The sequence below is a fragment of the Bombyx mandarina genome, chromosome 25 (assembly GCF_030267445.1).
Source record: "Bombyx mandarina strain Sakado chromosome 25, ASM3026744v2".
Taxonomy (NCBI): domain Eukaryota; kingdom Metazoa; phylum Arthropoda; class Insecta; order Lepidoptera; family Bombycidae; genus Bombyx; species Bombyx mandarina.
In genome coordinates this window covers 6,709,257-6,734,249 of record NC_143231.1, presented here as the reverse complement: position 1 = coordinate 6,734,249, position 24,993 = coordinate 6,709,257, and the positions used below count along the sequence as shown (strand labels likewise).

The 24,993-nt window shown below is 36.6% G+C and overlaps 2 protein-coding genes across 2 annotated transcripts in view; one reads left to right on the top strand and one right to left on the bottom strand.

Moving 5' to 3' along the window:
- Positions 1 to 7,103, top strand: part of LOC114247839 (RNA helicase aquarius) — a 75,371-nt gene extending 68,268 nt beyond the window's left edge. Inside the window, exons 24-27 of the mRNA XM_028180899.2 lie at positions 3,503 to 3,673; positions 3,973 to 4,170; positions 4,737 to 4,916; positions 6,892 to 7,103. Of these exons, the coding sequence (XP_028036700.2) occupies positions 3,503 to 3,673; positions 3,973 to 4,170; positions 4,737 to 4,916; positions 6,892 to 7,062 (720 nt within the window). The 3' untranslated portion in view covers positions 7,063 to 7,103. The remainder of the gene's footprint in view (positions 1 to 3,502; positions 3,674 to 3,972; positions 4,171 to 4,736; positions 4,917 to 6,891) is intronic.
- Positions 7,104 to 11,483: 4,380 nt separating this feature from the next.
- On the bottom strand, positions 11,484 to 23,196 carry LOC114247834 (G protein-coupled receptor Mth2). The gene is made up of 8 exons (XM_028180891.2): positions 22,801 to 23,196; positions 16,944 to 17,123; positions 16,753 to 16,868; positions 15,665 to 15,743; positions 15,427 to 15,584; positions 14,457 to 14,595; positions 13,158 to 13,247; positions 11,484 to 12,559 (listed from the first exon to the last, which is right to left on the bottom strand). Exons 1-8 carry the CDS (start codon positions 23,061 to 23,063, stop codon positions 12,355 to 12,357), a joined length of 1,230 nt encoding a protein of 409 aa, XP_028036692.2. The 5' UTR covers positions 23,064 to 23,196; the 3' UTR covers positions 11,484 to 12,354.
- Between the last annotated feature and the right edge of the window lie 1,797 nt (positions 23,197 to 24,993).

Sequence of the window (24,993 nt, the reverse complement as noted above, 5' to 3'; positions counted from 1 at the left end):
AATAAATACAAAAATCAATGCTAAATTCACAGCAAAATATTTTTTTATGGTTATATATAAATGTTAATAACCTATTAAAACGTTATCCAAATGGGGCACTAAAGCACGTCCGTACAGGTCCACACCTAATTATAATTGCTAAATAACCTATTACTAGAGGTCCCGCAGCAGTCGAAATTCGACTATAATTAATTGGAATTGTAGGTTTGTACACTATTATGATTGTAATTTATACTTCTATAATCACAAATTTCGCCAAGACTACACTATAAAAAATATTAACAAAGACAAACCTTAATCTATTCTCAATTTGACAACAGACGTCAAGAACAAAAGTTTGACAATAAATAGTATGCATGCGTGTGTGCGTCCAATACGTGATATGTAGTGTGTGTAATGTTTTCTTTATTGATTTAATGTATCTTTCATGCATTATTTAAAAAAAATATTAACATTGTGCACTTCTTCTCTATATTCTTTATAAGTGTGGAAGATTTCATACTCCTCCGTCCGCTCAATTTTCGTAAAAAGGGATACAAAGTTTTTGCTTCACGTATTAATATATAGATAATCAAACTGCGCAATAGACGGTATTCCGGCGCTCCGCAGTTTTTACGCCTTAATAGAGAGTCTATCTATCGACTGTTCCCGCTCTATGGGTTAAAAGTTTAATTCTAAATAGATAACGCTCTTTTTTTTGGCAGTTTTTAATTGATGATATAAAAACATTGCCGTAATATCAGAAATTATGCGTGTTATACAATCGACTTTTTTATTGAAACTTAGAACGCAATGAACTCATATTGTAATAAATGTATGTGTACTGTACAAACGGGTCAATGAACGCATACCTCCTTGACATTGAACGCAGAACAACATTGATTGCTTTAAACTCTTCCTACTCGCGGCCGAGTCTGGCTGAAAATAATTCTTCTAAACATTTATGTATTTGTGTAACCTCTAAATATGGAATATACTTTCAAATTGAATAGGAAACTGTTGAGACAGACATACTAACGTTTTGTCTGGCGTAAAGCATAAGTTAACAGTAAAAAAAAACAATAAGCTAACTGTGTTTTTAAAGAACAGTTCAATAAACAGTCAGTTCAATATTGTTGAAATGGAAACATTTACATTTCATACAGTTATGTTTCATTAATTCTTTATTTATACTGTATGAATGACGCGAGAAAAGGACGACGATAATTGACACCAAATTATTTTTATCTGCTTGTCTACATATTGCGGTTATTCAAACATTACGCAATTACCATTCGATCAACTGAACTAGTTTGTAATATCGCACCTTTAGAATTGAAGTGGCTAACAACTAAAGTGGAAGTCAATTAAATTTTTTTAAGAAAATTAATTAAATACTTCGAACGGCTTATAGGAACTTCTATCAGTTAATAAAATTAATCGTAAAATGCGAAAGCCGGTTTGGTTGTAGGGCGTCTTGTGAGCCCGCACGGGTAGGTACCACCACCCTGCCTATATCTGCCCTGAAGCAGTAATGCGTTGCGGTCTGAAGAATGGGGCTAAAAACCTTAGAACTCATGTCTCAATGTGAGTTTTACGATGTCGATGTGTCGATGTCTCTGGGACCCGGTGACCATTTAACATCAGGGGGGCCGTGAGCTCGTTCAAACATATTAGCAATTAAAAAAAAATGTCGTGGTAAGAACCCGGTAAATAATAGCGTCTTTAATAAGAACTCCCGTTTCAAATAAATTCGTGTTATTTATTCCGAATATAACGCTGCCTCCGTTGTTTTGTACACAATAAAAATAGCCACAGAATACTCACGTCACACCATACTACCGTGTAACTCGTTTTTATATGAACGAAATTGAAAGTTTAAAGCTCATTCGTATATCCATGGTCGCGTGTTAATTTAATTCTTATAAAGGCACCCGTCTCATAAACGAACACGCAGGTGGTCGCGAATTAAAGACTTAACAAAACCATTTAATAGATTCGCGTAATTACTATTCGTAAATTATTCGTAATTCTGTCGCGAAGCTATTTCAAATAGGGAATAATTTAATGTACATTCTGTTTTATTTGTGCGCGATGCAATCATTGTCTGTGTCGTTTAAAAAATGTACATATTTTTAAATCGACGAACAGATGAGATCACGACTCTCTTGATGTCATTTGATTACCTGAGTCCGTGAACATCATACTGCTGCGATATTTGACGGAAGTGTCAATTATTATTATAGCTTTATTTCCACTTAACAGTACAACTATATATATGAGATTATAAACTAGTTATTTCTTCTTTTTTCTTTGTTATGTTGCCCCTTCTTGGGTAAAAGCCTCCTCCATGCTTTTTCACCATTCCCTGTCCTTGGCCAAATGCATCCAACTTGTTCTTGTTATATCAGCAGTCTTTATTGTATCATCGAAAAAGTGTCAATAACAGTTGGAACTGGTACGTAAGAATGTTATGCAGAGAAATACGGTATGCTAAGAGTCGATGCTAGGGAAAAGGTATTTGAGTGAAAGGGTATATAGGCCATTTTGAGGCGCTGCTGTTTATACCGGTAGTATGACATTTCGATAAAGCGGCACGACACGAGAACCCTCTCTCATCGTGGCCGCCGGTAACTACATTCCCGATCCTGCGGAGAGAATGGAAAGCAGTCGACGTCACCCCAAACACGTCATTTCGAATCCTCACAATCCACTAACGGTACTTTTAGGTACCTCAAGCACCGGTTATCGTTCTGCGATATGCGAATGCGAATGCGATGAAGGGTTCGGCGATCAAATAAATCCTCAGACAGCTCACTGAGTCTCTCGCCGGATCTTCTCAGTGGGTCGCGTTTCCGATCCGGTGGTATATTCTGCGAAACACTACTCTTGCTACGGCTAGTATTAGCATATTCGCCAGGCTGAGCCCCGTAAGCTCGCCAACTCACTCGATTTTTAAGGGATTTTATAACCTGGTAACTAAGATCTAGGTAAAGTCTTATTTTAATTTATATTCTTATTTTTATGAAAAATGATAACATGGAGTGGGATGAAATGAAGATGATTAATTTGAGAGAGACATTAATCAGCTGGGATGAAATTAAATGAAATGAGATGAGATTAGATGATATGGGACGAAATATAATCTCAGTGAATTTCAGGTTATTTACTGAGACTTTTTCAGTGAGCTTTTTGGAGGATCCCGAGAAGCTATGTCCAGCGGCTTTGTTTCAATTTCTCACATTTATACACTTTTACAGATATTAAACAGCCAATAAACCATCGTTATTACACATTTAAACCTGAAGAAACACTAAATAGACAAATGAAACAAATCACACAACTTCACTCCTCGCGTTCCCGCCAAAAAGTCTCGTACTCGCTCGATGAATCTAATGCAACCCCTCGAGGTTACCAGAATAGGTAGCCAAAAAAAGGAATCTCATTCGCTTGTGTATCCTCCCTTCATCGATACCTCGGCGCATCCGATAACGGAGCCTTACGGAGCGCTTCATGTTTGCAGAATTTAGCGGAAGCTGAATACGTTGTAGCGGTTTTCATGTACATGCGTCTGATCGGATGGCCGGCAGAGCGCATTTCCATACTGACCACATATAACGGGCAGAAACATCTCATCAGGGACGTCATAGATAAGCGGTGTGCCGATAATCCTCTCATCGGTCGACCTCACAAGGTGAGTCTTATGATCTGTTTCTATGTTGTTGTTTACTTATTAATAAACTTTAAAAAAAGAGGAGGTTATCAATTCGAATGTATATTTTTATTTTTTTATTTGATGCTTCTCATGTGTCATGACTATTAATCATATTTTCATTTGATTTTGATTTTGTCGAAGACGGGTTTTTTGTGTTTAAAATTTTCATATTTGCCTATCACACTATTTTTCTTCGTCACACTAGAAATTAATTTATCATACGATCATGATTTAGTTTAACACGAAGATAATTACGTGACGAGTTTTAAAATCGCTAGGTGACGACGGTAGACAAGTACCAGGGTCAGCAGAACGACATAGCTCTAGTGTCGCTGGTCCGTACGAAGGCGGTGGGTCACGTGCGCGACCTGCGGAGACTCATCGTCGCCGCCTCAAGAGCCCGTCTCGGCCTATACATATTCGCGAGGGCCAACCTCTTCAGGAACTGCTACGAGCTACAGCCTACCTTCAATCAGGTTCGGATGTACATTTTTTTTTAATCAACCCCTAAATTAAGCTCAGGGATATACAGACTATACAGCCTCAGACCTAAAATATTATACGTAACGGTGAGCTCACGGGGCTCAGACCAGGTGTGTTGCTAACACTGGCCCTAGCAAGAGTAGGGCTTCGCAGAATCTACCACCGGATCGGAAACGCGACCACTCAGAAGATTCGACGAGAAACTCAGTGGTAGGCAGGGTGGTGGTACCTACTCACGCGGACTCACGAGAGGTCCTACCATCAGTAATTACGCAAATTATAATTTTGCGGGTGTTGATTTTTATTACACCATATTACTCCTTCACCGTGGAAGTCAATCGTGAACATTTGTTAAGTACGTATTTCATTAGAAAAATTGGTACCTGGCTGCGGGATTCGAACATCTTATCCTTTGAGCCACGACGACCCGACTGGATTGGGGCAGACGTATCAACTGGACCAGATATGAAGGTTGAGCCCTTATTGAACCCCGAATCCCTTGTTATCCAACTACTGGGCATTTATATCTATTTGAAATGGCAATGTGTTTGTATGGCAGCTCGTGGAGCGTCCGCTGCAGCTTGAGCTGGTCCCGGGCGAGCGGTACCCGGCGCAGCGCGCAGCGGGCGTGGCCGTGCCGCCGGAGCTGCTGCTGTCCGTCCGGGACATGCCGCACATGGCGCGCTACGTCTACGACATGTACCTGCACATTGTCAACGACGCACCCGACGCTCGAAAGGTACGGTACCTAAATATGGAACGCCATTTTTTTTTATTTTTTTTTTCCTAAGCTGGTGGAACACGGAAACAGAGTGAATAGGCTCACGGAAGTCCCAGAGTCGGAAGGTCGTATCTCTGGACGCGGTGACAACGAGCCGCGCGTTGTGATGTGCGCACGCATGCGTCAACTTGTGATCGTGGCCTAGTCATGATAGAACATATTCATATTCATCCAAAACAGAAACTAAAAAAAAACTATTTACATATTTTCTTTTTCTTTTTGTTTTTTTCCCTACCTAAGCTGATAGTCTTGAGAGGCTATTTCAACAAGTAGGTGAGCTCACGGGGCTCAAACCTGACGATGTTGCTAACACTATAGACAAATATTATTAAAAACAAACAATATTAATCTATTCTCAATTTGACCAAAGACTTTAACAATAGACAAAAGAGTATATATGCGTGTGTGTATGTCTAATACATGGTAATATGTGTAATGTTTTATTTATTTATTTATTATATTTTTTTTTAATTAGCATTCTGCGCTTCTTCTCTATATTCCCTATAAGTGGGGAAGATTTAAAAAAAAATAGCATTCTGTACTCCTTCTCTATATTCTTTATAAGTGTGGGAGATTTCATACTCCACCCTCAGCGCAATTTTCGTAAAAAGGGGTACAAAGTTCACGTATTAATATATAGATCATTAAACTGATTAAAATTATCTGCAATACAGTCCTGCGTTCCAGTTTGAAGCGTGAGACAGTCGTTATGCAACAGAATTGACCTCATGTCTCAAAGAGGCTGGCGGCGTCTCCTTTCAATGTCTATAGACCTCCACAATCAATTTGTTGCCGTTCTCGATGAACTCTTCTCAGTGGGTCGCGATTCCGATCCGGTGGTAGATTCTGCGAAGCGCTGCTCTTGTTAGGGCTAGTATTAGTAAGTTCCCTCAATATGAGCTCGTGAGTTCATTGGAAGAACTCCTTAGGCTACATCGCTACAGTGAATAGGAAGAAAAAAATTTTCAGTAGGGTGACCACAAACTAGTGTATCTAGTACAATAAAAATATAACAGTACGGTTTCATTTATTTTCACAATAAAATGTATATTGTTACCATTGAAGCACTCAAGTAAGCAGACACTATATTTTTTCTATACGAAACCCGTTATAAATATTCAAAATAATATGTCAGTCACGTATCGCTCCTAGCTAGCGTGGATGAGTCGAATTTTAATTTCATTACTTTAGCAGAAACAGTAGATCGAGTCACAGACGTGGTGACCCTATTAAAAATGAATACATAACAAATTTATTAGGAACAATAAATTAAGCGAGACCTTGTGTTAAATATAATCGCGTGCTTCGCCCGTTAAATTTGACGATGTGATCACTCGCATCTGATTATTTTTTAAATAATTTTATGGTTACATACGTTTTTTGTGCATGAGTCATAGGTTATAAAATGACAGGTCGCCGTTGTTGGCGCTTACGATCTCAATTTTAAATGTTGTCTCACCGTTGATATCATCCCGCGCATTGATGTGTGGGAAACGCGTGATCAATGTCAATGTTAATAAATAGCCTAAAAAAATACACTAGTGTATGAGGCCATCAGCGCAAAAGTGGCCTAACCCACAATTTTTTATATTCAAGCTTATATGACGTATATTGGAATTTATTTAAAATATAATAAATTTTGATGCAAAACCGGCCTATCCATAGTTTCACCCATAGATAACAGATAGTTTTGTAAACATTCTTTTTGCGTGTATTGTTTTTTGCCTACTCAAATTCAAATTCATGAAAATTCAAACTTAATTGCCTCCATACTAGCTATGGTAAGCTTAGGCCACTTTTGCGCTGACGGCCTGATATAATATAACTGATATATCGGTGATAGAATTATGCTTAAAAGCATCGATGCGAAACCCTATTGTCTACCTTTAGAGATACTTTGAAACTCGTCTGTAAAGTGAGTGACGTATTGCAGGAGAGTGGCTGGCGGGCGCCAGGCGGGCGGGAGGCGGCGCGGGCGAGGGGCGCGGGGGGGCACGTTCCCGCGCACCCCGGCGCCGCGCCCGACAGCGACGACGAGCCGGACGCCTTCACCCCCACCGACATACTCAACGAAGTCGATGAACCGAACGCCGCGAACTCATAACCTCATTGATTCCATTAAATAAATCATTCAATTACCTTAAACATGTATTTTTATTTTGCAATCCATTAATTGACTCGCATCGTATTTCTTTTCAAACACGCTGAGGCTTAGTAGTGAATGTATTATAGTTATTATAACTCTTTTGAGCGTCTTCAAGACATAATATAGAAAAACGTTTCCAAGAATTTTTTGTTCCGCTGAAATATAAATGCCGACAATACCTCGCGTCTAAAATGAATAGAAAATTACGTAAACGTATAATAAGTATGTATGTCAGTCTTTAGTGCCCAAAACACAGGGAATCCTAATTTCGGACCGGATGACTGCGCGTGATTTAGTCCCAGTTTAAAAAAGTTTAAAAGTTAAACCGTAACAGTAGTTTCAATGACCTCTACGGCTCGTGAAAACCGTAGAAAACGTTTTATATATCATAAAAATTTATAGATAACTATGAATGACGTCAACTACTTTTGTTTGTGTTCGAACCACATAGCCGATCGATCGAAACGACAATAAAAAATGTAATGAATGCTGCTAAATAATAGTCTAATTACTAATGTGACCATTAAGGTCTTGATCTTTGTCTCATTTGATATCGAAAACTATTGTGTTACAACTACAAGGTTAAGACATTGTGGTTAAGGAATGAAAAAATAAAATTAATTAATGAAGTCATTTTTATTTGTTACAATAATAAAAATTACAATAGTTTCTATTGTGTATTGTACATGTTTAATTATTGAGTGATTTACATACGAAATCTACAAGAATATAGTCTTAAAAATAATACGTTAATTCAGTGGTCGGCAACCCGCGGCTTGCGATCCTCATGCAGCTCTTTGCTTCCTCGCGAAATCTTTAGTCCAAATACGGAATATTACGTATCATCTTGCCTTGTACGAAAAGAGTAAGCAATTTTTTACTTTGACTATAAAAATATATGTTAAAAAATGGCTCTTTGAATAAATGTCAATTATGTATCATCTATATTTGGCTCTACTGATTGGCATGGATGCCGACACTGTGTTAATCTGAAATTAGTTGTGATAAAGCACCAAGATTTGATGATGACGTTATATAAATGGCACCCTTTGGGTAACAATACTAATACCGACCGAGAGATTGGGCCCTATTATACAGTAGCTATTTCGAAAATTAAACGCGATTTTAAATTTATTATACACGATGTTATTCCTTCATTGCGGAAATCCTTCGTGAACACGTGGTACGTATAAACCCTTTGCGGTCGTATCAATTTTGGACGTGATTTTCGTACTGGTCGAAATTCATTTCCGTTGAAATAACAAAGCGCTGTTAGTCCGGTCAATTTAGACCAAAAAATGAGAGTGAAGTTACATAAAGTCCCAACAAGCTGAATTTCAGTGAAATTGTTCAAAATATAATTATAAACAATGTCTAGAAGTTCCCCATCATTCCCCTGTAAGGAACATTTTTTTTACAAGGTCAAAGGTAAAAAACAATATTTTTTTGCGATTTTCAGCAAAACGGTAAATTTTATCATAAAAGTACCTCAGACAAAAATTGTAGGCCATAAAATTATCTATAAAAAATGTATCAATACTTTTTTTCTTACGAGCCACCGTTTCTGAGATATAGCGATTCAAAAAGTTATAAAAGTTGTTATCGTCATAATATGCATGAGTACGCCACGTATATCTAGAGTTGTTATATTTTATATAATATATATAATAGCTATATATAATAAGCTCCTAAAAAAACTACCTGTTTAGATAAGCATCGATATGCATGTTTCGTTAAAAATACTAAAAATAAAAAACAAGTTCAATTAGCTTGTCTTCCTCCAATCTCAGTTGCTGCTCACCAACATCTTTTTCGAGTATATTACCAAGTTCAAGTGTGGCTTGGTTATCAGCTAGACCCTACAGACTGGGGTTGGAAGTTGGTCAACAATATATTAGAGCCAGTTCAAACTTTACTTCCACCTGCGCCGGAAAAACTGCGGAACACTATTTTTTGCAACCGCAAAAAGGGATGCACTGCTAAATGTGGTTGGAAAAAAAGTCGGACTGTCTTGTTCTTTGGCATGCACAAATTGTCAAGGCCGGTCGTGCTCTAATATTGAATCACAAACAATGAAGGATTCGTTTGACTCCGACGAAGTATCATGCGATACATCGCTATTGACGCAATTTACTTGCATCCAAAATGAAGATGAAGAAGAAGCAGGAGAAGAAGAACAAGAAGAAGATCAAGAAGAAGAACAAGAATTTGAAACTTACGAATAAGACGAATAAACTTCAACACTTTTTTTTAATTTACATCGCTTTTATCTTTCCCAATCTTTGAAAATTTCCGTTATTATGCAATAGTTTTACATTAAACAGGATCACAACTGACCCGTGGAGTAGGCCTACTGGGGAAACCACGTTAAAAAAACGCGCTAAGTACACTACCTCATAGGTGTCGTGGAAACGTGTGCATATTATGACGATAACAACTTTTATAACTTTTTGAATCATTATATCTCAGAAACGGTGGCTCGTAAGAAAAAAGTATTGATACATTTTTTATAGATAATTTTATGATCTAAAATTTTTGTCTGAGGTACTTTTATGATAAAACTTACCGTTTTGCTGAAAATCATTTTTTTGACCTTTGACCTTGAATAAAAAATTTTCCTTACAGGGGAATGATGGGGAACTTCTAGACATTGTTTATAATTATGTTTTGAACAATTTCACAGAAATTCAGCTTGTTGGGACTTTATGTAACTTCGAATGTCTAAATTGACCGGACTATGTAATACTTCGCGAATGGGTTATTTAGGGATCATTCTCGGTCGTTAAATTCGGCGTAAACTGACATGGTCGAATAAAGTAGTGAAGTAATGAGAGTAGTTGCTGATAGAAAATATACGACGGCAACGGGTTAACTTAAAGCTTCGTCAAACAGAACGCGCACTTTTTTTTTTATTGGTTAGGTGGGTGGACGAGGTCACAGACCACCTAGTGTTAAGTGGTTACTGGAGCCCATAGACATCTATGAGGTAAATTGCGCCATCCACCTTGAGATATAAGTTGTAAGGTCTCAGTATAGTTACAACGGCTGCCCCACCCTTCAAACTGAAACACATTACTGCTTCACGGCAGAAATAGGCAGGGCGGTGGTACCTACCCGTGCGGACTCACAAGAGGTCCTACCACCAGTAATTGCGCAAATTATAATTTTGCGGGTTTAATTTTTATTACACGATGTTATTCTTTCACCGTGGAAGTCAATCCTGATCACTTGTTAAGTACGTATTTCATTAGAAAAATTGGTACCCGCCTGCGGGATTCGAACACCGGTGCATCGCTAGATACGAACGCACCGGACGTCTTATCCTTTACGCCACGACGTTTGTACTACTATGGTAATGTACGGTCAAACAGAGCACCAGCGCTAGCAGTACGCAACGTTAGGACGTTTTGACGTCAGGCGTAGTAATTTAAAAAAATATATATTTTAGCGTCCGAGTGTGTATAAAGATACTGTAATGCCCGAAATATTTATAAATTAGTTAGAAAATACCCATGCTTATATAATGCCACATCTGAACCACTCGACATCTTAATACTTTAAAATTTTCGCACTGCTATCGAAAGGCACTATGATTTGGCGAATGTTACGTTGCGGCAGGGAAAGTTAGGCTTATCTATATAGTCAATTTGTTACATGAAAAGAGCACGACGTTATAACACAGCGCTAAGTACGCGTTCTGTTTGACGAAGCCTTTATAAAACTTGATGTAAATCCTATTTATACGGGGGTCATCCATGAAGCCAACGCGATTTAATATGAATAATTTATCAATATCACATGTTGAAACTGTATCACTAACATATTATCAAAAAAGTCTTTATCTATGTGGTTTACTATATATTGTGGTTTGGTAAAATTAAAACAAAAATATTTTATTTTTTATGTGTGTTTTTTTTTCTTTTCTTTTATCAGACATTAAATTACAATATACTCCTAATTCAAAATAAGTTTTTTGTCACATATTCTTGCCTTAAAAACTAAATTGTTATAATGAATAATAAAAAGCTATTACATATTCCAAATAAGTTAGCCAAGCTGTTTATGTATTAACAAATAATGTTGTAAAGATTACTTGTATAACTAATTATATCACGGAATCTTGTTAACGGTCAAATCCTTTTTTAAAGGATTTCAAAAAAGGAGGAGGTTACGTATTAATTCGGCTCTATTTATAAGTCTGTTCCCTCAGAACTTCTTTCTACGTTGACCGATTTTTGTGTTTTTTTATTATTATTTGAAAGCTAATGCTTCTGTAGTCCCTTTTCATCAAGATTTAATTAGTAGTTTTAAGTTATCCATAATAATGCATATATTCACATCGACTACATTGGTGATAGTCTGATTTTATTTGAAATCCGTTTTCTTTTTTATTAAAATGTTGTATAACATTATCTAGAGAAGCTACTTAATATAATACGCTATTTGTTCTTAAGTTTATAGATAAATAATCAAAATGCATTACTGCCCTCTCATATTTTAGAGAAGTTCTCTTTACCCAATGCAATCATGACCCAATACGCAATTTTTTAACAATCAAATACATAATTACTATAGACTAGTAGTTTGACTTTTTTATTTTGATCCTTTATATAATACATATTATTATTATGATTTTATTATGCTTACATTTATTATGGTCTACACTCGTAGATACGGACATACACGATACGAAATAATTTAATTATCATTACCGTAATAACATAAGTAATGTAGAATTAATAGCACTCAAAAATTTGGCTGATTGTCGGATCAAATCATTACCACATCAATTACCACATAGCGAAATTATGGTTAGGGATCCTTCATCATCATCATCATCATTTCAGCTTATCGATGTCCACTGCTGAACATAGGCCTCTCCAATAGATTTCCAGTGCGACCGGTCCATTGCCACCTGCATCCAACGAGACCCAGCGCTTTTTACTAGGGATCCTTATAAAAATATATTTTTATCTCTTATTATAAATCTTTATAACAAGAAACGCTATTGATAACATTATTAAACGACCAGTTACTGTCTACTTGGATGTGAGTGCAGTCTAGACACTGTCGTGAGTCAACGAGTCAATATGAGATGACGTCACCCACAGAAGTATTAATAGCATCCGAAAACCGGATGTTACAGCTGCCGCTAAAGGCTCATCATCCTTAATCTCGTACATTACACATAAATACTATTCAATAACTTAGTTCTATGCCGGTGGTATACTGCATCTAGCCTATGGCCGACTATTTATCGGTCATAGCGACCTCCGTGTGCACGATACATTCGTCCTCTGCATCATCGACCACGGCCAAACATTTTTCAACCATTCCGGACATACAAAAGAAGAGGCCGCGCTGGTGGATGGTTTTGATAACGCGCGGACGCAGAACCACAAGTACCACAAACATTAGGAAGCCTTGTAAAGTGTTGAAGACGTCCAATATAGTCCTGTGACGGAAAATACAAATAGTGATGATCAAAAATTATTCGAATTTACTTTAAAAGCAACTCGTTTATGAATTTTGTGCTAAAATAAATACTTCATAAGTTTAAAAAAAACTAAGAAAATACGCTTTTATAGAAAATTCAACTGAAAAAAAGGAAAAAAAAAAAAAAAATTAGAATTAAAAATAGTGTAAGTAAAAATGATTTTATTGTAAAAAAGCGTGGGGCGCTTTTCAGAATATTATCAAAATAACCCTTCTTCTCATATCTGTTCATAAAATATTTATAACTACTGATACTATGCACGTATTTTATTAATGTTTTTTAAACTATTATTTATTTTTAATTTATTAGTTGAATTTGAAGTTTTTTTATTTTTTTTAAATATTGAATTGTCATCAATCCTTAATAAGTATACCAAATTTCTAATTAATCCGACGTTTTGAACGAGGTCAAAATCATGTTCAAAGATTCCGTTACATATTAACTAACATACTAACATACATACGTCTGAAGCTAATAAAAGCGTATTAAAAACATGATGATGCCTATCAATTAAACTTTAACTTTTTCTTCCAATAACTTTATTAGTAAAACTTACCACACAATATGTGCTTCAGTGAATGTACTGATCATTTCGAAGATCCAAAACAATCCCATCAGCACTAAAAGACGTATCATCAGCCACAATCTAATAAAAAAGATTTGTTAACAATAAAAAAAAGAAAACACCGGACTGTCTCTGGTGGGGGCAATTTTTTCGTTGAATTAAAATAGTGTTTTTTATTCAAGTACGCTTTTAAATGATTGTTAATTTGCTATCGATTTGGAATACAGCTTCACTACCGAGAATAATTTGCAAGAAACATAAATGAAAGCTCTTTTCTAGTACAGACAATAAAATTTGATTGATGCCCACCAAAACTGACAAACTCATAATTTTACGTTTGATTAATTTCAACATTGGTAATCTTTAAATATAAAAATGAATTGCTGTTCGTTAGTCTCGCTAAAACTCGAGAACGACTGGACCGATTTGGCTAATCTTGGTCTTAAATTATTTGTGGAAGTCCAGAGAAAGTTTAAAAGGTATTTATATATGAAAATTCTCGGAATTAAATAAAAATAACAATTTTGTTTGTCCTTTGATGTGTCCCCCATCAGACGGATTCCTTTTGTCTTTTATTTATCGATTGAGGCACTACGAAGTCTGCCGGGTCAGCTAGTAAAGAATAAAAAATCTTTGTAGTTTTAACGTTCCCGCCTGTTATTCAGTGAATAGGTATAGGTACACGTGGCTAGAAATTCACGCTGAATTTCGGCTCAACAAGGCTCAATTTCATGATTACCATACCACGTGTCAAAACAGAACACGTGAATGCTCAGCGGGAGGGATTATAGTGGTACTCATTCATGAGAGCCTAGAAAATGCCTGGCCACTATTAAAAGTCGATTGACGGTTGCAGCTTAAATACTTAAAAAACACTGCCCATTCTCCAGATGATTTTTTAGTCGTCTTTACAACATTCACGCGTACGGATAGTGGTACCATTGTAGGCCCACACTACACAGCTAATGCTTCATAATACTACTTGTAAAAAATTACATAGTTAATGAATATTTATTATATAATTTTCATTAACATATTTATGAAACGAAAATGTTTATCAGAACATTTTAAACACGGTTCGTTCGCGGCGATCCACATTGTCAACACTTTTATTTGATAGTAACACGTGTATGTTAGGTAATGACCTTGCAACAACGTCGAAATAGCGGGAGCCCATTATATGTGCGAATCGTGTTAACAAACCGCTATATAATAGTATATATTCTAATGTTCTCGCCAGAAACAGTATGAAGTGAATAATAGGTGAGCCTTAAAACAGTAACAACTTACTTGTAACGCATTTCTTTGATATGCGCCGACGAAAACGGCTTCCGACATACAAGTGTTGCGCAATATACATAAATGCACATATTTAAAATTATTAGCACCGACATAACGCTATACATGTAATACCATCTTTGCGATTCACCTGAAACAACGTAGGAAATCTAAAAACAAAGCTATTATATTATTATATACCTATTACGAGGTATTACAAAGCTGTAAAGAGTTCAATTCTCGAGACATTGTTTTTGACACGATCGGTCGTTAGAAGCATAACCCTATAAGAATAACAGAATAATCTCTAATCGCTACTATGAGTTTAGCTATAAATACCACATACTCATTGAAAATAATTAAGCAAAGTTTTCCTGCGTATAAAATATATATATATATTTAAAAACAAAAATTGGTACTTACGTATTAACGCCACCGCGGCAAAAATTTAATGGTTAGCAAGTGTGGACAACTTGAAAAATATGGAAAAGCGAATCAGAGCACCCCACTTTCCACCTGGTCTTGTCTGCCCTACACCTAGAGTGTATATAAAAAACCGGAGGCGCGGAGGGAGAGCAGTCCTCGCCCGCTGTGACTGAGCACGGAAACAGTGCGAGGCGGAGCTCCCTTGACTAAATAATGCAATTTTAATTAAAAAAAATTAACTGTGGATATCTTCATAACCATGGGATTCCGCAGGGGCGGAATGGTGCAGGGAGTAAACCCTTACCCCCCTTCCTCCCCCCACCCCGACCCAAAATCGACGGACCATAAAGGAAAGTTTAACCGAATTTTTGCCGCGGTGGCGTTAATACGTAAGTACCCAAAAATTATATCGAATACGGCTTAGGTTGAAAGATATACTTCATTATTGCAATACTATGAATACATTACGTGAAAGTCACTATTCGTACGCTATTCGCGCGTTCTTTCTTGAAACTATTTATCGTAATGCATTTAAAAATATTACAATGGGTCTTACTTGCAAACCAACAGTGATTTAAACCGAGTCCCGGCTTAGCATGGTCCCCAGGATGAAAATTTACAATTGCCATGCATATTGTGAGAACAGCAGGACACCCCCAAGCATATAAGGAATACCATAAGAAGCTACTTTTGGCACTAAATAGTGCCGGTGCTCTGTAAAAATTAGGGAGTTGAATTAAAAAAATAACACAAATCGATTTTTTTTTATTTGAACCTTATATATTTAAACTTACCTAGAACAGAGAAGAATTTGTATTGAAATAGCATTTGACCAGAAAAAGCTACTTATCAGAAAGAAGTACGCAAGAAATCCTGAAAAGCAATCACGTTAGATTTATATATTATACATAAACGCATTACATTCTAACTCTAAGCTAAATGAATTTAGGGTCGAAGCGATGAGAACAAATACATCCAAACTTTAAATTTCAAATAGTACTTTAAAATCAGTTAGAGAACCCTTTTAATTAATATTAATCTATATATATAAAAGAAAGTCGTGTTAGTTATACTATTTATAACTCAAGAACGACTGAACTGATTTGGCTGAAAATTGGTGAGGAGGTAGCTTAGATCCAGGAGAAGGACATAGGATACTTATTATCACATTCCCGTGGGACTTGACATAAAACGTGGTAACTATAACAAAACGCAACTGACAGCTAAACGTAATATATTCTATGGTTAATTGTGTTAATTATAGTAGAATTTTGAAGTTGACTGGTTGATGTGTTTGAAACAAACCGTGTAGCGGAACAAAGTTCGCCGGGTCCGCTAGTATTGTATAAATGCGGGAACAAACTCATGGCTCTCACAGTGATCACTGATGCCCACTTTAAGGTCTAAGTCTTTTATAATGGCACAGTTGGGCGGACAAGTTTACAATCCTGATGCTACAGAGCTCAAAAACACCGCATCCATAAATTTCGCCGATTACCTTTTTTTTTATTGCTAGATGGCTGGACGAGCTCACAGCCCACCTGGTGTCAAGTGGTTACTGGAGCCCATAGACATCTACGACGTAAATGCGCCACCCACCTTGAGATATAAGTTCTAAGGTCTCAAGTATAGTTACAACGGCTGCCCCACCCTTCAAACCGAAACGCATTACTGCTTCTATAAAAAATCTTGAGTTATGAGGTTGAAATCTCAATAATTACATTAGGATAGCGGTAGTCGTAACCTTTAAACTAGAATCACACAACACCACAGCGACAATGCAATTCCCAATAACCACAATAAGTTAAACACAATAATCTATTGAGGCTCACTTTTATTATTATTATTATTCGAAAACTGCATTCTTGTTCTCCCAACTCACCTCGAACAGCACACCAACTCATATCCGAATATGACATTAGCTTTATTATTGCCAGTAAGGCTAAAGCTATTGCCATGCTACCACAATAACTTATGATGCTTTTACCAAAAAGATCCCTGTAAAATAATGAACAAATATATAATACTCTGAATGTGATCGATTCCTAAAATATACTTAAGACCTCAACTGACCGCAAGTTCGAAAAACTACTGTATATGACAACCGTTATTACCAGAAAAATAACGGACACAATCATACAATATCCAAAAACAGCTTCTTTCGGATCTGTTTCGGTTGCACATGTGACGGCAACGTTTTGGATTATTGACAAGTTGAGACGTCTTTCGCCAATTGCCACGTCGTTAATACAACTGAAACAAAAATAGTCGCTGTATCTTAAGATTTTTTTTTTCTTTGTTTAGATGGATGGACGAGCTCACAGTCCACCTGGTGTTAAGTGGTTACTGGAGCCCATAGACATCTACAACGTAAATGCGCCACCCACCTCGAGATATAAGTTCTAAGATCTCAGTATAGCTACAACGGCTACCCCACCCTTCGAAACGAAACGCATTACTGCTTCACGGCGGAAATAGGCAGAGTGGTGGTACCTACCCGTGTGGACTCCCATTTTTTTCCTACTTAAGCTGAAAGCCTTGAAACCTTAACTAGTAGGTGAGCTCACGGGGCTCAAACCTGACGACGTTGCTAACACGAACCCTAGCAAAAACCGTGCTTCACAGAATCTACCACCGGATCGGAAACGCGACCCACTGAGAAGATCCGGCGAGAAACTCAGTGGGCTGTATCTGAGGGTCAATCTACTCATCGAGCCCTACGTCGCAAGCGACGGGGATCTTAAGCACGAAATAGCTTTAATCTACGATATAATATACTTAGTCTGGCCATAAATACTGATACAATTAAAAATAAACAAAATATTACATTTGAATTTGGAATCTGTCATTTTTATATGATTGCTCATTGAGTTTTCTCATTTTGGTGCCAATACATTGTACAATATTTTGCGATATTAAAATGGAGTGGGGTGATAAAGAGAACCGAATCGCTGTGATTGCATTACACAAAGTAGGTATGGAGCCACATGCAATTTTTAAAACTCTCCATACGCTTGGTATTAGTAAAAGGTTTGTGTACCGGGCTATTAATAGGTGCAATGAGACCTCCTCTGTTTGTGACAGAAAAAGATCTGGCCGTCCACGTAGTGTTCGTACGAAAAAGGTGGTCAAAGCAGTAAGGGAAAGAATTCGCAGAAACTGTCCGAAAGCAAAAGATTTTATCTCGGGAGATGAAGATAGCACCTAGAACCATGTCGCGTATTTTAAAAAATTGACTTAGGACTTGCAGTCTATAAGAGACGTACTGGTCATTTCTTCACTGATAATTTAAAAGAGAATAGGGTAGTAAAATTTATGTATATGTATTTATTTAAGTACGAGTATTTGTATCTATAAATATTATGTATGTTATATATCTGCACTCCCCTCTGCACTCCCCTAAGGTAGACTGTTAGAGAATGCCTATGGCATTAAGTCCGCATTTATACTTTCTAGTATAAGAAGTTATTAATAAAAAAATCGAAACAACTACTGAAGCGGTACGCAAAGGGAGGTCATAGAAAAATTTTGTTTACGGATGAGAACATTTTTACAAACAAAATGATCGTATTTATGCTCAAAGCTCTAAGGAAGCTTCCCAATTAGTCGACAGAGTGCAACGTGGGCACTATCCGACTTCAGTGATGGTTTGGTAGGGTATTAGCTATGAAGGAGTGACTGAGCCATACTTTTGAGAAAAATGTATCAAAACATCGGCACAAGTGTATCAAGATACCATTCTTGAGAAGGTAGTGAAGCCCCTTAACAACACCATGTTCAATAATCAAGAATGGTCCTCCCAGTAAGACTCGGCGCCAGGTCATAAAACTCGGTCTACGCAGTCTTGGTTGGAAACGAACGTTTCGGACTTCATCAGAGCTGAAGACTGGCCGTCGTCTAGTCCCGATCTTAATCCGCTGGATTATGATTTATGGTCAGTTTTAGAGAGTACAGCTTGCTCTAAACGCCATGATAATTTGGAGTCCCTAAAACAATCCGTACGATTGGCAGTGAAAAATTTTCCCATGGAAAGAGTGCGTGCTTCTATTGATAACTGGCCTCAACGTTTAAAGGACTGTATTACAGCCAATGGAGACCACTTCGAATAAGCTTTTTATACTTTAAATTGTTTTATATTTATGTATTAAACTAACACACTGTAAAAGTAATAAATGTTATTTGCAATAGATTTTTTTTCCTTTGTCTCAGTATTTATGGCAAGACTAGGTAGTTATCAAACGTTTCATAATCATAGCGGGAAATACCTAGTCCAGCCATAAGTTCTGTTACAAATGAGAATGCATTTTTTTTAATGAAGTAATGTAATAATATTATTAAAAATTATTCCTACATATTTATCAACAACAAAAAATAAAAATTAAAATATTTTATTCATAATGGCCACCTTTGGCTTTTATATAGGCCTTTAATCTGTTTGGCCACGAATCTATAGATTTACGCACTGTTTCCAAGCGAAATTTCGCCACTGCTTGTTTCAAAGAGTTTTTAAGAGACTAAATGTCCCTATGTCCTTTAGAGCAGGTCATGTCCTCTAAAACTGACCATAATTTGAAGTCTAAAGCGTTGAGGTCTGGGCTAGAGGAGAGCCAGTCTTCAGCTCTTATAAAGTCCGGAGCGTCGGAAGCTAGGCTTGGGTAGTTCGTGCCTTGTGACCAGGTGCAAAGTCCTGCTGCGAAGTCCACGGTATATTTTAAAAAACTGTATTACTGAGAGGCATCAATGATCCAAGACTGTATCTTGATATACTTTGTCTGAAGTTTTCACTCCTTTTTCACAAAAATGTAGTTTTGTGACTCCTTGATAAGACACGCCCCACCAAACCATCACTGACGCAGGATGATGACCACGTCGTATCTTTCCGACCACTTGAGCAGCTTCTTTAGACCTGTGAGCGTACACTTTATCGTTTTGCTTATTGTAGTGTTCTTCAAACGTGAACATTTTTTCGTCGATAAAGAGGATATTTCTGTGCCTTTCATCTGCGTATTGCGACAGAAGGCGTTTTGATTTATCCACTCTCTTTAATTGTAAAGATTGATTTTAGGTATGTCCTGTAAATCGACGATAAGCACCGAGCTTCAGGTCTTGTTTTATAATATGCGACAGAGTCCTAACATGAATCTTCATTTCGCGATATGATATTTGTTTCTTAATGGAGTTTCGACGAATTCTGGCTTTAATAGCTTATTCGAGCTACGTACGGTCTACCGAGAATACTAGCTCTAGCTAGTACGTACGTACGCTTCGCAGATGGCGATACCGACGAGTTCAGGGTGACGGTAGGCTTACACCAGGGATCACTTTTAAGCCCATACCTGTTCATCCTAATAATGGATGCCCTAACATCGGACATACAGGAGTAGGCGCCTAGGTGTATGCTGTTCGCCGACGACATTGTTCTCGTTGGTCTCTGCTACAGCATGCAATCGTAGAATGCCTCTTTAGCTTGAGCTAATTAAGCCTGTCGTGCTGTATGGATCTGAATGTTGGGCGACGAAAGTAAACCACGAAAGAGGAGTGCATGCGGCAGAGATGCGAATATTGAGATGGATGTGTGGAGTGACAACAATGGACAAGATAAAGAATGAGTATATGATAAAGAATATGTGAAATGGAGTAAAATCGAAAGAAGTTTTTAAAATAATATACATGTTCCATATTCAAAATAATTAAAAGGTTGAAAAAAAAAAAGTTTTTATCTATCAGTATTTATGGCCAGACTAGTTTTTCATATACATAAATCGTATTAACGACATTAAACGTTTAACATAAAACAGTTTTAGGGCTACAAATATTGATGCCATACTTTGAAGTTTACACGATATCTAAAGAAGTGTTAAAAAAAATGTTTTTAACTACAATCGTTTCGGTTAAAGTATGCACTAGAATTATGAAACATAACAGAAGTAATACATACGTATTTACGTAATATTACGTACTAGTGGTCCCCCAGTAGTCGAAATTCGACTATAATTAATTGGAATTGTAAGTTTGTACACTATTATGATTGTATTTTATACTTCTATAATCAAAAATTTCGCCAAGACTACACTATAAAAAATATTAACAATATTTAATTTCAGTTTTTTTTTTTTTTAAACAATCACGCCACGTTAACTGGTCCCGTGATAAGTTCGTAAAGAACTTGTGTTACAGGTACCAGATAACGGATATAAATGTAATTTAATTTCAGTATGTTTAATCTATTCTCAATTTGACAACAGACGTAAAGAACAAAAGTTTGACAATAAATAGTATGTATGCGTGTGTGCGTCAAATACATGGTATGTAGTGTGTGTAATGTTTTCTTTATTGATTTAATGTATCTTTTATGCATTATTTAAAAAATATATTGGCATTGTGCACTTCTTCTCTATATTCTCTATAAGTGTGGGAAATTTCATACTCCTCCGTCCGCGCAATTTTCGTAAAAAGGGGTACAAAGTTTTTGCTTCACCTATTAATATATAGATATACGTAAAGTATAGTAAAACATTAGCGCTTAATATCTTAATGTAATAGAAACTCGAGGTGGTTTTCTTACGAAAATTCGGTTAAAGTTGTGATTAAATTCAGTTTTGTCTAGCATTGAATTAATTTATTAGAAAAATAAACTTTAGAAACTATGGAAAAGACAAATAAATATAAAAAAACATTATTAACAATACATATTATAAATATAATTAATAAATTTTAAGTGGTCGTTTATTTTTATGCAACGGCGAATCGCTGTAAATTTGTAAACGACTATCAAGATTAATTAGTATTGTAAATGTAAACATTTTGTATGTATCAATGTTTATATCACTTTACGATAGCGACTATAACCAAACCGAACTGGTTGAAAAATGGCGTAAACGAATGGCTAGCTGCAAATATTTAGAATTTACAAAAAAATGTTATGATCTGCAAAACTAATATTTGTTCAAGGCCTATTTGTTGAAGTTTCGTAAACAAAATTCACTCATTTATTTATCTTGATAGTGAATTTAAAAAGTCACATTTTCATAATTGTTGTTCATATTGGCACTATTCAGAGCACTTGTTCTAATTATCAAATTCGTTTCATTTAATCATTGATTCTAAAAAAGAATAAAAAAATATATATATATATTCCAACTTCCAACGAAAGGTCGTATCTCTGGACGCGGTGACAACGAGCCGCGCGTTGTGATGTGCGGACGCATGCGTCAACTCGTGATCGTGGCCTAGTCATGATAGAACATATTCATATTCATATTTTACTGGTGGTAGGACCTCTTGTGAGTCCGCGCGGTTGGGTACCACCACCCTGCCTATTTCTACCGTGAAGCAGTAATGCGTTTCGGTTTGAAGGGTGGGGCAGCCGTTGTAACTATACTTGAGACCTCAGAACTTATATCTCAAGGTGGGTGGCGCATTTACGTTGTGGATGTCTATGGGCTCCAGTAACCACTTTACACCAGGTGGGCTGAGAGCTCGTCCACCCATCGAAGCAATAAAAAAAAAAAAGAACCAATAAAACCTCCGACCGCCCAGACCAATGACTACTTCATTGGTCTGCCGGTCTCAATAGTAAAAATGACCCCGGTCAATAAAAAATATTTTTACGTGTCACACAAATTTAACGAATAGCATATTTTCAGTTTCAACCAATAGGACATTATTTGCCGGGTTGTTCGCCAAAAAATTAAGATTACTTTCATGAAAAAATCCTAAGCGAATTTTGGAGATGAGTTTAACTATGATTTTAGGTTTTAGCTTTTATTTAAAATTTACTACTTTGTTAATTGCCTGATTTGAAGACCTATTTAATACATTATCACTGATTTTGTGTAAATTTTTATTGTACTTTCCATTTTCTGATTTTGATGTTATTTTATTCATTATAATAGTATAGATAATGTAATAGAATAAAGCTACTACTTACAAACTAACATTCAGTGGCCCTATTTCTTTCCCCAAGCTAATAAGCACCAATTTTCCATCTCTTTCTATAAACTTTCTTATGAACACGTATTTTTTACAAGGCATATTAATCTGTGAAGTTTCATTCGTTTGCGAATCCCAGCAAACTGTTTCGTTTTTGAGGAGGTATTGGTCTGGGGGGCAACATCTTTTACTGTTCACTGCTTCCATAAAGAAATGCAAAAATAAATAGCCAAGAACACTTTTTAATTGAATTAAATTCATTTTTTGTTTGTGCTATATTGTATTCGTCTAAGCGTCAGAGCGAACGCGCGCGCACTACAAGAACCGGCGTTTGCGCAATACTGAGAATCTGACAGCCTTCAGACCTGTACGTGGCGGACCGACGCGGCGTGGTTTTAATTCTTAACTGATGATATTTACAGAAAAAAAATATATAGTTTATGTTCATTGTTAGCAGGCGTCGCGCCAGTTTACAGTTATTATTATTAAACGGTTTTATGATACATCTTTTGCTTAGCGGGATCGAAGTCAATGAAAATGAAAAAATAGAAAATGTTTGTGAACTAGGACTTCCTAACTACCGAAAAAAAGATACCATCTAAAATACGTTATAACCTTGTAGCAATTTGTACTAAGAGTTACCTACAAAAAGCATTATTTTTCTTGGATTCAAGAAACGCATTACCGTAGTTTTCTTCTTCTTTTTCTTCTGCCTCAACATTTTGGGTATTTGTGCTGCAAAATAATTATGGTCCGAATTTTAAAATGTATCGAATTTCTTCATTAGATTCACTCATCTTGACTGTACGAAAAATAAATAAAAATCACACATTTAACTAATTCTTTAAAATTTAAACTTTTAATGATGCTAAAACCAGCCAAATACAAATAGTATAGCCAAAGAGATTTTATTACAAGTTCATACATACTATGGTAGTTTTCCAATTACAGAGCATAATGCGACTCAGTGACGCACAATGGCGAATTATGCTGAAGCTTACTAGGCTGCCAAAAGGGTCCATAAACTGCAATCACCCAAGAAAACGTTGATGCTGTGCGTAAGCTGATAGAGGAAGATCGACATGTGACATACCGCGAAATTCAGGCAACTTTAGATATTGGCATGAGTCAAATACAAATAATCTTGCATGAACAATTAGGTGTAAAAAAGTTGTTTTCCCGATGGATACCGCATTCGCTCTGTGAAGAGCAAAAAGCGGCTCGCGTTACTTGGTGCGTCAGAACTCTCGAAAGATTCCACGCAGGATCCTCAAATGCTGTATACAACATTGTATCAGGTGACGAATCCTGGATATACGCGTACGAACCCGAAACAAAAAACCAGTCACGAGTTTGGGTGTTCGAAAATGAGTTAAAGCCAACAAAAATTGTTCGTTCACGGAGTGTTGCAAAAAAAATGGTGGGCACGTTTGTCTCCAAAACCGGCCATGTTACGACTATTCCTCTTGAGGGACAAAGAACGGTTAATGCACAATGGTATGCTATCATTTGTTTGCCACAGGTCGTTTCTGAACTCCGTAAAGAGAACTGCAACCGCCGCATCATCCTCCATCACGACAATGCGAGTTCTCACACCGCGCACAGAACAAAAGAGTTTTTAGAGCAAAAAAACATAGAATTATTAGACCATCCGCCGTACAGCCCCGACCTAAGCCCTAATGATTTCTATACTTTCCCTAAAATAAAGAATAAATTGCGTGGACAGAGATTTTCATCACCTGAAGACGCTGTGGACGCCTACAAAACGGCCATTTTGGAGACCCCAACTTCCGAATGGAATGGTTGCTTCAATGATTGGTTCCATCGTATGGAAAAATGTGTCAAATTTCGCGGAGAATACTTCGAAAAGCAATAAATACATTTTTAAATAGTAATGTTGTGTCACTTCGTTAATTCCCGAAATTTTCAGTGCCGCCCTCGTGGAACGTGAATTCGTTTTCAAATGCATCAGCAGAGTGCGCTAGCACAGTTTTAATTAACATTGATTATTTCTAAGAAACTACGACGAAACAAAAGCCTTACAATTTTTTTCAACATTAAATAATATTACTAACGATAATATAAACAAAATTTCGATCAATGCCAACTTAAAGAAAAAACACATGTCAATTTTCTGTCACTGAGTCGGTATCGATTGCTAGTATCACGCGAGAGCAGTACTTTTGAGAGT